At 52.5% G+C, this 13,570-nt stretch overlaps 1 protein-coding gene across 1 annotated transcript; it reads left to right on the forward strand.

Moving 5' to 3' along the window:
- Positions 1-359: 359 nt before the first annotated feature.
- Positions 360-4,727, forward strand: LOC110572205 (zinc finger and SCAN domain-containing protein 29-like). Its single transcript, XM_044918308.1, has 5 exons — positions 360-363; positions 478-571; positions 856-1,330; positions 2,268-2,366; positions 4,080-4,727. Exons 1-5 carry the CDS (start codon positions 360-362, stop codon positions 4,725-4,727), a joined length of 1,320 nt encoding a protein of 439 aa, XP_044774243.1.
- The last annotated feature ends 8,843 nt before the right edge of the window (positions 4,728-13,570 follow it).

Genomic DNA, 13,570 nt, shown 5'->3' on the forward strand with positions numbered 1-13,570 from the left:
CAAGCAGACTCCCCGCTGAGCTCAGAGCCTGAGTGGGGCTCAATCTCATGGCCCCAAGATCATGACCTGAGCCGAAATCTAGAGTCGGATGCTTAACTGACTGCGCCACCCAGGCACCCCGGCCCACACTGCATTTAAAAGTCAAAGAAATCTCACGTTTCAGTTTCTTCTGAGTCTTTTTTGTCACCGGGCCTCTGATGAAGGCAGCATATTTTGAATAGGGTGTTATGTTTCCTCAGGAGTTGATGACATTCGGTGATGTGGCTATGTGTATCTCCCAGGAGGCATGGAGGCAGCCAGAACCTGGGTGGAGGAACCACCTGGAAAGAAGTTGGGAGAAATCCGCAAACGGGGCCTCGATGGGTAAGACTGCTGTTTTCCCGTCCAGTAGAAGTTGGCTGTGGAGTTGCCGGAGTAGTCACTACTCCAGATCTTTTTGGGTCAAATTTTTCAAGTCCCTCAATCCTGCTTGAACAGAGACTGATAAATCTAATACCAAAGTCAGTGCTATCAAGGATGAGTTTCTAGAGCCCAGAGAGGATACTGTATTAAAGCTCGTCTTAGGAAGATGGTCAGTAAAGCCTCTGGTGGGAACCTGAATTTTATTTGTTGCAGGACAGATGAACGTGTACAGATAGTTCTAGATTTGGGCCTGGACTCTTTCCCTCACAGTCCTTAATATTACTTTCACTGAGGATTCCCAAGAATTCCCTTAGACTTTAAAAAAAATTAATCGTATCTCCCCTCCCTGGTGTATAAAGTGGTTGGGATTAGATGTAGCTAACCATTGTGTCTTCTCTTTGTCTCCCTGCAAATAGACTTGCTCACCCACTGACCCAGTGTCAGCTCCTGCAGGGAGCAGGAGGAAACCCCACAGAGCGCAGATCTTCAGCGCCCCAGAGAGGAGGAAAGCGCCAGGGACTCCGCAGCGGGTGGGGGAAGAGTCCAGCCTGGCCCCTTGCCCATCGCAAGAAAAGCCAAGACCTGGGAGGTGCTGGAGTGGCAGGGCCTGGAGGATGAGAAGGTGGCAGGTGTGCACCGGGACTATGAGGAAACCAAGATTTTTTTGGGAATTCTCAGTGAGTCCTGGATCCGTGAGAAATTGCGCACCTGCCACCGGAACCGCCAGGTGTACCGGCTGGTGGCCAAGCGGCTACGCGAGCGCGGCTTCCCGCGGACCCTGGAACAGTGTCGCTACCGCTTCAAAAACCTCCAGACCCACTACCGCAAAGCCAGGAGCAGCCGGGCGCCGGGCACCTGCCCCTTCTACCAGGAGATGGACGCCCTGATGAGCCCCTGGACCCTTGCCGGCACCTTTGACGCCTTAGAGGTGGCAGGAGGCCTTCTGCGGGACAGAGGGGACTCCGAAGAGAACCAGAGGCCATGCTGGCAGCCGTGACAGGAGATGGTAGTGAACTGGCGGCCGAGCCCCAAGGGGAGCCCGGGAGCCTTGCCCCCCCGGCTTTCAGGGGGAGTCCCAGTGGTAAGCGCCCCTCCCCCGGTGCCCCCCAGAGCAGTGGGAGAGGGCAAGTGTCGCAGGAAAGCATTAGGGACTGTGAAGCAGGAGAGACGCTTATTGTCTGTCCCTCTGGCGTGGCCTCGTCTGGAGGAAGATTGTTGATTCCTTTACGGAACACAGATAGTGCTAGAATCAGCCCTCCGCTGAAGCCGTCCCACGGGCTCACTCACAAAGACTCCTGGGAGGGTCTTGCCCTGCTCTACAGCAAAGGGCTCTCCCTGTCTGCTCTCAGTAACGGCATTATAGAAACAATATTTAGTGACAGTTTTGGAGGAAAGAGAGGTTGGAGTGACCTACAGTTCCAGTTGTTCATTTCCAGCTAAAGTACCCCATCCGTGTGAACTCTGCGCAGATTATAGACAGCAACCTGACGGCTTAAGACTTGTCTGCTTTTGGGCAAACTGGTTACACACCCGAAGCCTCCGTCTTCTCATCTGTAAGATGGACATAGTGACAGTATTTGCCTCACTGGGTGGTTTCGAGGATCCTGGCCCGTGGCTAGCACTCAGGAAATGCTTGTTTTCATTATCGTGAGCGTTGCAATTATTGTCAACATAGAGGGACACCTTGCCCTGTACTCTGCACTTAAGGGGGCATATTTCCTGAGTCATTAACTACACATTTTCTTCTGACAACTAGACTTTCTGGGAGGTGCTTCTGTGCTCATCTCAGCTACCACTTCCAGATAGGAGAACAGAAAGCAGACTACGTAGGAACTCCATGTCCCTTCTTGCTTTTCCTTGAGCAGGATTTCCGGTTCCCCAGCCAGATGGGGTCTCGAGGCTGGAGAGAAGTGAAGAGCTTTGGAATGACGATCTCTGGGACTTTTGGGAAACTTCCTGTTCAGGTGGGAAATGAGTGAAAGCTAGCATGGCGCCAACCAAGAAGTCAGATCAGAATTCTGAATGCAGACAAGGCAGCACCAGGCTGGGAGAGCACCCACTCCCTGGGCCTTCCCGGTTTATTACTCTGAGGTGCTGAAACCACAGGCGGTGGGAGAAGAACAGAAAAGGAGGTGGCACCAGGAAAGCCTGCTCCCCTTCGTTACCTTGGCTCATAGATGTAAACAGATTATTAGTGTTTATGATTTCCCTCTTAAATTTCTTTTTTAAAAATGCCCCCTTTATTTATTTTTTCAAGTATACTCTGCTTGCAGTGTGGGGCTCGAACTCATGACCCTAAGATCAAGAGTTACACACTCTACTGACCGAGCCAGGCTGGCGCCCCTCCCACTTAAATTTCTATCTGACTTTTAACTATAATTAACTGTCGTTTAAGTAGGTTAATAGAAAAAGTGAGCCTTGGCAACCCCAAATTAAACAATAGTCAACCTTAGATTATTGGAGGGGTGAATTTCTCATGGTTAAGATGAGCTTCTCTCCTTGGTGGGGCTTGGTCATTCTGCTGGAATTTTAGGGGATCCAATAAACAGTACTGTTCTTCCCCCAGATTCTAGGCCAACCAAGAACCGTAAGAGTAAGACGTTGAGATCAAAATGTCAGCTTTCTAACTGCTAGAGCCATTGGACAATGTGGCTTGATGTGTGGCCACAGTGGGCTTCCTCACACGGAACCCCACATTGAGCTGCGGGCAGCCCCAGACGACCACAGCCTTGCCCTGCCAGCACAGAACCGTCACTGCTGGTCTTCTGAGCCACGTGTGCTCAGCTCCTTGTTAGTTGAAGAAGTCCTTCCTCCTGCTTGAGGAGCGAGGGGACGGAGAGAGGCCAGAAGTGTTCTCAGGCTTGTCCCTCTACCTAGAAGGCAGTATCAAGAAGAGAAAGGTAGCTTTTTAGTACTGACTGCCAGCCCACAGGTGGATGGGAGGAGAGGAGGAGCCAAGCTTGGGGGCAGAGCCTTTGAGGAGTGGGGAGAGGAAGAAATGGGTCTGGACCTTGCCCACCTCCCTTTCTTCAGCCTTTCTCCACATGATCTTTTTGTTTAGAAGCTGGGGAGGGAGGGAGACCTGCAAGTCGGCTGTCTTAACCAGGGTTCAGCCATAGTCCAGTTTCTTGGTTCCTGGTTAATGGAAAGCTGTGTTCTATCTGTCGCCATCAAGGAATTGTTTCTCAGCGTCCAGGAGGGGCCTCTTTCACGTTGTTTGCATTCTTCTGAGCTCAGAAAGCAGGTCACATTTGTGGTTTCATCTCATTCTTTCAGATCTTGAAACAAGGACATAGGACAAGGAGAATTCAAGCCAGGACATGTCAGAGGAAGCAGAGTTCCGGGGGGCGCTATTAGAGAGACCCAAAGCGGATCCTTCCCTGGCCAGGACAGACTGGGAAGACAAACAGGGGGCGGAGAGGCAGTGGGAAGTACCCTTAGAAGATGGACAAGAAGCACGCTCCCCTCCAGAAGGAGACGTAGGTAAATTCATAGGCCCTCAGGGAACCTACATAGGAGGAAAGTCCTATCTCTGCTGTGCATGTGGAAAACAACATGGCAACCAGGGCTCACGCTTTGCTGTGCACAGATTAGCCCACACTGGGGAAAGGACACCTTCTAAATGTGGCCGTTGTGGGAGAAGCTTTGGCCGAAGCTCACATCTGGTTTGCCACCAGAGAATCCCCACCGGGGAGAAGCCCTACAAATGCCCTGAATATGGGAAGGGCTTCAGTGATCCTTCTAACCTCACATCACATCAGAGAGTCCACGCTGGAGAGAAGCCCTATAAATGTGGGGAGTGCTGGAAAAGCTTCAGCCAGAGCTCCAGCCTTACTATGCACCAGAGAGTCCACACAGGGGAGAAACCCCATAAGTGCAGCGAGTGTGGGAAGAGGTTCACCAATAGCTTGTGCTTCAGTGCACACCGGCAAACACGTGCAGGCGAAAAACCCTACCAGTGCCCCGAGTGCAGGAAAAGGTTCAGCAAGAGTTCCACGCTCACCAGTCATCAGAGGATCCACACAGGAGAGAAACCCTATGCATGTCTCGAGTGCGGGAAAAGTTTCAGCGACCACTCAAACCTCATTACCCACCGGCGAATTCACAGTGGAGAGAGACCCTATGAATGCGGGGAGTGTGGGAAAAGCTTCAGTCAGAGCTCCAGTCTCATCATCCACCAGAGAATCCACACCGGAGAGAAACCCTATGAGTGTGCTGAATGTGGGAGGCGATTCAACAACAGCTCACATTTTAGTGCGCATTGGAGGACCCATGTGACAGAGGCTCGAAGTGTAGTAGGAATGTCTTTAAAGCACCAAGTCTAAGAACACCGCAGAATCCGTTCCGAAAACGGTTTGTACGGTCCTTGATTCTATACCATGACACCCACATGAGATGGAGAGAAAGAATTTAGACCCAGTCCAATAGATGTTATTTTTGTTTCTCTCTCTAAACACTCACTTGGCTAATGAAATACTCCTCAGGGCTTTTTTCTCCATGCTGTTGAAATGGGAGCTCCTGTGGAGAGAATTCAGAGACTAGTTCTGAATTTGACTGGATCTCCATCATAGTACGTCTCCATGATGATCCTGTGCCTTAATTTCCACAGCTCGGTATGCTGAGGGGGACAGTCCCGTCCCCAAGACCCTCCTCTGGGGACAGAAGCTTCCGCCCCGTGGCGCTGGGCAACTAGACAGGGATTTATGAATTACATACAGTTTAAAGGTCTTCCATGGTCCTCCCTATGGGAGGATTGGGGCCTGGGAATTGCGGACATTTCTCCACGTTCCTTAAGATTTACATGGAGTTACTGGAGAGAAAAGCACTCGATCATGCCATTTGGAGGGGGGAAAAGGAGAAAAGACCAACGCTGGAGCCTGGCTTTCTAAACCATAACCTACTCTTCCTCTCAACCTACTAGGTTGAACCATATGAGATAGCCATTTTGAGCTCCCAAACCAGCAATTTCATGATTCAACCTAAACAGACTTTTTGCAGAACAGAATTACCCCAGATTGCCAGCAGAGCTGCTTATACAGCTTTACAGCTCCCACTGTGTCCTAAAATATAAGCCTGGGTCTAGGAGATCACAAACAGGATAACGTAAGCCTTGTCTCTAATCTGTAAATATGTCCAGAGCAATAACTACGAACCATGGCATCGATCAAGGCTCCCAGTTGGAGGATCTGCCTGTCACTGGCCTCTGACGAGCCCCCTCGTTCCCAAGGGGGAGGCCATGTGCAGGTTCACAGGTTTTTGAAGATTTGGGGTGTCTCTGCGAGAGCAGAGCACAGTTCCTGGGGGCACTCTGACACAGCAAATGGTGCTTGGAAATAAGTGGAATACACTTTTTCCCTCTTAAAATAGTTTCCTTTGGGGCACCTGGGTGGCTGGCTCCATTGGTTAAGTGTCCGGCTCTTGATGTCAGCTCAGGTCTCAATCTCACGCTTATGAGTTCAAGCGGGATAAATCAACGGGATTAAAAAAAAAAAAAAAGTTTCCTTTGTGCATTTGACTTGAAAATATTTCCCCAGAACTTCCCAGAAACCCACCAATTATAAAACAAAGCACTGTCGACACATGACAATTTCATATAATTAGATTTATAAAATATGATTACGTAATGAGTTTTTTTAATGAACACCAAAGAACTTATTCAAATAAGTGTTATCTATCAAAAGCAGTCATTCTGATGGGCTGTGGGCTTTGTATGTTGTTACCATTACTGAAGACATTGAATTTCCCTGTAAGAATTGTCTTCAAACCACCCTAGAAGTCCCCGTATCAGCGTATTTCCGGCACGGAGCAGTGTCCTGCACATAAGCAAGGCTTAATAAACACTGACAGACGAGCTTGTTTGTCATCTAGCCTGATCGATCACTTCTCTCATCCATGAGACTTGGCTCTGCCCAATATCTGCTCTCTGAAAACAGATTCCCTTCTAAGGATGTCAATTTGCTGCCATTGAGGAGACTTCAAAGAGCCTATTTTGGGGGGATAGTTTTCAAAACGCCATCCCAGAAATTTGAGTTCAGGATTTTTTTTTGTAAGGCCAGGAAATAAATCTGATATGTATTATTTTAAATCATTTCACTCTTCTGAATGAGAATGGCTCTACTTGGGTGGAAATTCATCATACTAAAACCAGTGTGGCTATGCATTATAAAAAGACTTTGGAAATAACCACATTCCCTTTTGGAAACTTTTGCCATCATCCTTTTTTGGAATGGAACAAGGAGATTCAAATAGAATATCCATACAATTTTATCTCATGTGTATTTTCCCCTTAGCAAAGTAATGGGAAGACTGAGCTGGAGACTGTAGATCTTTCTTCCAGATTTTACAATCCCTGAAGCAATAGGACCTGCAAGACCACGGCTCTCGGTGGTGCCTGCAGTTAGTTCTCAAGGGAAGACTAGAGCAGGGAGTTAGCATGAGCTGACTCACATGGAGAGGCTTCCCGGGGAACCAAACGCAGTATGTACTCCTTACAAGGTCTGGACTTTGATTTGAAACTAGTCATTTGTTACCTTGCTCAAGAGTGTTTTGATTTACCTTTTTGTCCGCCACGGTACTCGGCATGGGCAAAGCTCTGGGGGCTTTTATTTTTAGCTCAACTCAGACTCACAATCACGGCTTCAAAGTTTCTGAACCAGGCAAGCAGTGTGGCTTTTGGAAGCTGCCTCCTTGGAAATCCCTCAAGATGAAAACAATAATGAAAGTTCTAAGTGGGAATGCCTGAAATTCACTTTTTTTTTTTTTTTAAGATTTCTTTGTCAGAGAGGGAGAGAGAGAGAGAAGCGAGTGCACAAGCAGGGGGAGTGGCAGGCGGAGGGAGAAGCAGGCTCCCTGCCAAGCGGGGAGCCCGATGCGGGGCTCGATCCCAGGACCCCAGGATCACGACCTGAGTCGAAGGCAGATGCTTAACCGACTGAGCCACCCAGGTGCCCCAAAATTCACTTCTAACAGTTGCCGTAGATGACACACAGTCAATCCAATTATGCGTTGCAACATTTTCACTGAATTTTAACTGAAGCTCATAGCAAAAATACTGGCCCATATTTTCATTTACAGATAGCTAGAAACAGGAGGTGGGTTTCAGAAGCTAATCCTGCTTGCAGAAGCTGGAAGCTGATGCAAGTATGTTCACCCAATAAATAAATGAATTCCAAGCGCATCCTGTGAGTGGAATGATCAAAGGGTGAGCCATTTTCATCAGGTTATAGACACAGCCCCGGGGTAGAGGCTTTGTGAAGCTGAGGGCCCCCAGGGCTGCAGGTGACCGAGGGCCACCCCCCCACTCAGCCCAGCATGGGGGCCCCCTCACTGGTTTTGATAGCTCTGCTCCGCCCACAGAGAACCGACCCTCCCCCTTTACGTCTCACCAGGACTCGAGCCTCCCAGTGTCCTCACAGCTCTGGGAGGCCTCCTGTCAGGAAGGCAGGGCAGAACAAGGCCAGCTCGGCCCGCTGCATATTCAGGGAGGCCGGCCCTGCGCTGAGCCCTTTGCCGCGGGGGGTCCTGTAACTATCATAGCCACCGCAGGTGCGGGGTCACCACGCAGAGCTGGGCTTTGGGCCCTGATGTGACTGCACCATGGGGAGGGGGTCCTGACTGCCCTGTATCAGCCCCCAGCTGTGCACTGTTGGGAGCCACAGCGGCTCTGGGGGTTGGCCTGTAAAGTCTGCACACAAGGGAATGATTGTGTGCTCAAAATGACCCTTGAGGGTCCCTTCCCTAGCCCAGGAGGCAAGGACAGTGTCTCAGCCTGTGAGATGCTCCTGTGCTGAAGGCCCACGGGAGCAAACCCTGCAGGGAGCTGCAGGAGCCCGTCTCCCGCTGCCGCTCTGGACAGCTGGGCCCTTTCGCCCAGGGGCCGAGGGGCCGCCTCCCCGTCCGGGCCGTCACCTCGCTGCGCCCCATGTTCTCATCTGCAACACAGGGAAGGGCGGAACCGTCACTCCTGGTTCCGAGGTCCGATTCCCCAGACACCTCGCCATCATTCACAAGCCGTCACTGTGAGCCCCGGGCCAGGGCGCGCCACGGCACTCGGCTAAATAGGAAGGGTTCTAAGGCAAGCTAGCACACTTAAATTCTTGGCCGCTCCCCTTCACAGTATCCTTCAGTGTGATGTGGAACGCCAGATTTGTGTGGGTTTAAGTTTAAAATTGTTGTTTTCAGGATATTCATAAGATTGTGCAACTGTCACCACTATCTAATTTTAGACCGTTTTCTTCACCCCAGGAAACCCCAAACTCATCAGCAGGCACTCCCCAGTCCCCACAGACCTCATCCTCTGGCCACCACTCCTCTCCCTTCTGTCTCTCGGGACAGGCCTGTTCTGAACGTTTCCCGGAAATGGAGTCCTACAGCGAGTGGCCTTTTGTGACTGGCTCCTTCCCCTCAGCATCCTGTCTGCAGGCTCATCCACATGGTGCCAGGAGTTCGTGCTGCAGTCCTCCTTCCGGCCTGTGATACCCCAGCACACGACACACCACACTGTCAGCACCTTCATCAGCTGGAGGACATCATCAGCTGGCTTGTTCCCTCTGTGCTTATTGTGGGTCACGTTGCCATGAATGTTCGTGTACACCTTTTGACAAGTTTTGTGTGGACACATGTTTTCAGTTCTGGTGGATAAATACCGAGGCGTGGAATTGCTGGGCCATAGAGTAACTCAAGGTTTAACCTTTTGAGGAAGGGCCAGCCTTCTTTTCCAAAGAGGCCGCACCATTTGACATTCCACCAGCGGTGTACAAGGGTTCAGATTTCTCCACATCCTCCCCCCCAAATCGGGTATAGTCTTATTTTTTTAACGTCATCTCTACACCCAGCGTGGGGTTTGAACTCACAGCCCCAAGATCAAGAGTTGCATGCCAGGCGCCCCTAGTCTGTCTTTTTGGTTCTAGCCATCCTGGAGGGCGTGAAGTGATGAAGCCAGGTTCCGAATGTACTGCGGACTCCTGCATGGTGCAGGATGGCAGGTGTCGGTGTGGGACGAGGGGCCCCTGCCCCACCCACTCTGAGCCGGGAGAGGCCCCCCCAGGCCCCCCCCAAGTGCGCAGGTGCCCCGGTGTGTGCCCGTGGGCTCCGGCCACACTCCCCACCAACGGCCACTCTGGCCACCTCTCGGGCCCAGTGTGCACACGCCAGCTGCATAGCCTGCCCTCGAGAGGACGGAATGGAAGAGGGTGTGCAGGTCCTGGACGCAGGCTCTGGCCATTCGGACAGGACGTTCTGGGTCCCGGGTGCCGGGAAGATGGCCTGGCGGAGGGATGTAGGCTCTGTGGGCCCACAGCCGAGGCCCGTGGCCTTCTCACCCCTGGAGAAGGGCATGGCTAGAGGAGGGCTGGATGGGGCTGGGCCCCCTAGAGCACCGGGCCCTGGCATCCACTTTTTAAAAAGTGTGATAAAACATCCACAACATAAAAGTTGCCATTTTACCATGTTTAAGTGTACAATTCAGTGGCGTTAAGTACATTTGCATTTCTGTGCAGTTATTACCACCCTCCAACACCAAAACTTTTTCATGGTCCCAAACTTTTCAGTGTATCCATTCCGCACGAACTCCCGTGGCCCTGCCCCAGCCCCCGGCCACCACTATTCTGCTGTCTCCACCAACTGGCCTGTTTTAGGGCCCTCGTGCAGGCAGCATCACACATCTGTCCTTTGCGTCTGGCTTACTTCCCAGCACCCATTCTGCCCACGTCCAAGGGGCGGCGCTGGGCAGAGAAAATCTGAACCACCTCGCTGACCGGCTATGCTTCCTAGAGGAAATGCAGCGCCAGCAGTAAACGAGCACCTGCGGACCGACGGCCGCACATGTGCGCGGCGGTCACACCTGCGCGCTCTTCCTGCCGCGGGGAGGCCGGCAGCCCCGCAGCCCGACATGCGCAGTAGCCGCCTCCCGTCTCCGCCCTCCCTCTGAAGCCCTCCGGGACTCCCGCGCTCCGGGACTCCCGCGCTCCGCGCTCCCGCACACACGCAGGGCCATCACCGACCGGCCCCAGCCCGTTTCTCAGCCGAATTTCCAACTTGCTCTCTCCCCAGGCTGGGGCTGTGCCCTTTCTCGCTTCCCTCTGCCTGGAACACCCCACCCTCCCCTTCGCCTGAGGGAAGGACACAAATATCCCCTTTCCTGATCACACCTGGTCTCAGCCCTGTGTGCTCCCAGATCACAGGACCCCCTTCCCTCTACCAGGGGGTCCTTCAGTCCCCCCCCAACCCCCCCGGGCAGCGGGCCGGGTCTGTACGTCTGGACCTCCTCTCCCAGCAGCCAGCCGGGTGCCTGGCGCACAGCCACGCTCGGTAAGTGCTGGAACCTCTAGCCTCCCCGCCTTCTCCCACAGCTGTGGGACACCCGCGTCCCTCCCTGACCCCAGCGACTGGACGGCTGACAAGAGCCAGTCACAGCCAGCACATATGGGGGGCCGGTTCGCGTTTCCTTCACTCCCGCAAACTTTACTGTCCCCGGCTGAGCACGAGCCTTAGGCTGCTGGTTTCCTCCTCACCTGCGCTTCTCTCTCCACACGGGCTCGTGCCAGGGCTCCTTCCAGACTTGTTCCCGCTCCGCAGAAGCCCAGCCTCCCACACGTGGGGTGCCCTTGGCCCTGACCCCGCTCTCCCTGTCGGACTCTGATGAGAGACGTGCAGATGGCTCGTCCCGGGAATGGACTGCGGGCCCTGCGTCTCCCGTCCATCCCCGAGCCAGCGGCTGCGGCCAGGTGGGGAGGGCTACCTCAGCCTTCCAGACAGGGGCGGCGGCGGGAGGCAGGGCCCGGGAAAGGGGGGCTGGGGCTGAGCCCCCCCGGACACGGCCTTGGAGAACAGCCCTTACTCCCCTTGAGGGGCCTCCTCCTCCGGCCTGCTCATCTCCTTGACCACGGCACACTGTTCGGGAACACACGCTTCCCAGCACGCGCAGGCGCAACGGCTGCCCCCCAGCGGCGGTCCTCACCTGCGCTGCTTTGCCGTGCGCTGTGTTTCTTGCTTCCTCCTTTTTAACCTCTCCAGATCTTTCTCTTGCGTTTTGAATTTCTGTGGGGCCAAAGCAGTTCCTGAACGCTCTCTCCCTTGCGTGCTGAGTCTCCACCGTCTTTGCCCAGAGCTGAACTGGAGCGGATCCTGTGCTGACGTCGAGGCGCATCGCGGATGGTCTTCGGGTCGCTCTCGGGGTTCTCTGGGGCTTCTTCCTAGAGTAGCTGAGAGAACGCGGCGTTCCTCCCCAGGGACTGTGTAGGTTCCCAAAGGAATATTCTGGAAACTGGAGGTGAGGATGTGTAGCTGTCCCACAAACTGGAAGCACAGCTGTCATGTGGTGGCAGGGGCCACACGGACGTAAGGCGAGCGTTGACACGGTGCTGCACAGCCAAGGCTGCCGGGCGTGCGTGGAGGGCAGGGACGCTCGGGGTGGTTCACGGACTCGCAGCACGAGCAGCACCTGGAACTTACTCGAAATGCAAATTCTCGAGCTGCACCTCCTAATGCGGTGACTTGGCCAGGTGGAAACACATTCCCTGGAATTCATTTCCCATATGTTTCCAGGTAGAGGGAGCCACAAGAGTCGTTTTGGGGTGAGATTTGGAGGAATTGAAGTGGCAGCCATTGTTTTTGAACGCTTGGGCCCTGGAGCGGGTGCATCTGTGGCTCACACTAGCGCTTTTGTGCACGCAGCGCTCTATGTTCCCGTGGTCCCTTCGGCTTCTCCCGGGCCTTGGGCCGCAGGTGTGTTTAGCTCCGTGGTGAAGGGTGCAGTTCCTCCTGCAGGAGACGCACATCATCAGGACTGCAGACAGCGAGACCAACCTGTCCCTGCTGGTCCTGGCTCTCCCCTCTTCCATCCACCTTCCCTTCCCAGCTGCCTGCCAGGGGGCGGGGGGTGGGGGCCCAGGCTCCAGCAGCAGACACGGGGACAACAGCCTCACAGAAACTGCTGACCCAGCTCCCCGTTAGGTAAGGTCAAGTCTGTGTGCGTGTGTGAAAGATCTCCTGCTGGCCTGCCCCTCTCACAAAAGCCTGGCTAATACTCCTACGGATCACAAACCCTGGAGCTCAGCAATCCGTTTTAACCAGTCCTCTAGGTGATTCTGACACATGTGGAAGTTCGAGAACCATCGATGCAGGGAAACTTTTTATAGTTATGTGAGCCTAGAACCTACCTTTTTACATCTATATGAGGACAGTTTTAATATATCTGAATTTCCCAGAAACTCAACTACTATATAAAACTAGGGAAAAGAGTACATTCTTTTGTTCAGAACTTTCCCAAGTGTTTGTTTTATTTATTTAAGTAAACTCTACCCCCAACTCTACCCCTTGAACTCACAACCCCAAGATCAAGAGTCACACGCTCCACTGACCGAGCCAGCCAGGCGCCCCTCACCAGTTCAGAAAAATGTCGACTCTCTGGTGTGAGTCACAAATACAGGACACCTGTATCAGTCCGTAGTTGTAGCTGTCCTGTTCTCAGTGATTTTACAGAGCAAGCATCTGATGACATCCCTGTGCAGAAGTGTGAACATTTCTGTATTGTACACATTCTTTTGTAGTTATACTTGTTTTGAAACAAGTTTCAAGTTTGTAAGTAATCAATTTTCCCTGTAACATTTTATTTCAGGACACTAAATGGGTGTTCACAGAAGGCATGTTGGAGCTGACAGTGTTGAGGGCCACTGTCTGATATTATGAGCTTGAGTGTGTGTGTGTGTGTCTATGAGCACAGTTTCTAGGCCACATTTTGGTATTACGATTATAGGAATTGGCTAGTTCCCCAGATTTTTTAAAATGAAAATGTCTCTAGTTGGGACACCCGGGTGGCTTAGTTGGTTAGGCATCTGACTGGCTCAGCGTCCTGGGAGTGAGCCCCGCATCGCACTGGGTTCTGCGCTAAGTGGGGAGTCTGCTTCTCCCTCTCCCTCTGCCCCTCTCCCTGCTTGTGCTTTCTCAAATAAAATCTTAAAAAAAAACCAAAAAAACCCAGAAAGAAAATGTCTCTAGCATGAGAATTTGCTGTTCTTTAAAAGTTTGAAAAAAACTGTAACCACAAAATTGCCCCACCCCCAATGTCCTTTTTGGTGCTAGTCTTTCAAGTTTTAATTTTTAAAAAAGATTTTATTTTTTTGACAGAGAGAGAAACAGCGAGAGAGGGAACACAAGCAGGGGGAGTGGG

This window comes from Neomonachus schauinslandi, chromosome 9 (assembly GCF_002201575.2).
Source record: "Neomonachus schauinslandi chromosome 9, ASM220157v2, whole genome shotgun sequence".
In the NCBI taxonomy this organism is placed as follows: Eukaryota; Metazoa; Chordata; class Mammalia; order Carnivora; family Phocidae; genus Neomonachus; species Neomonachus schauinslandi.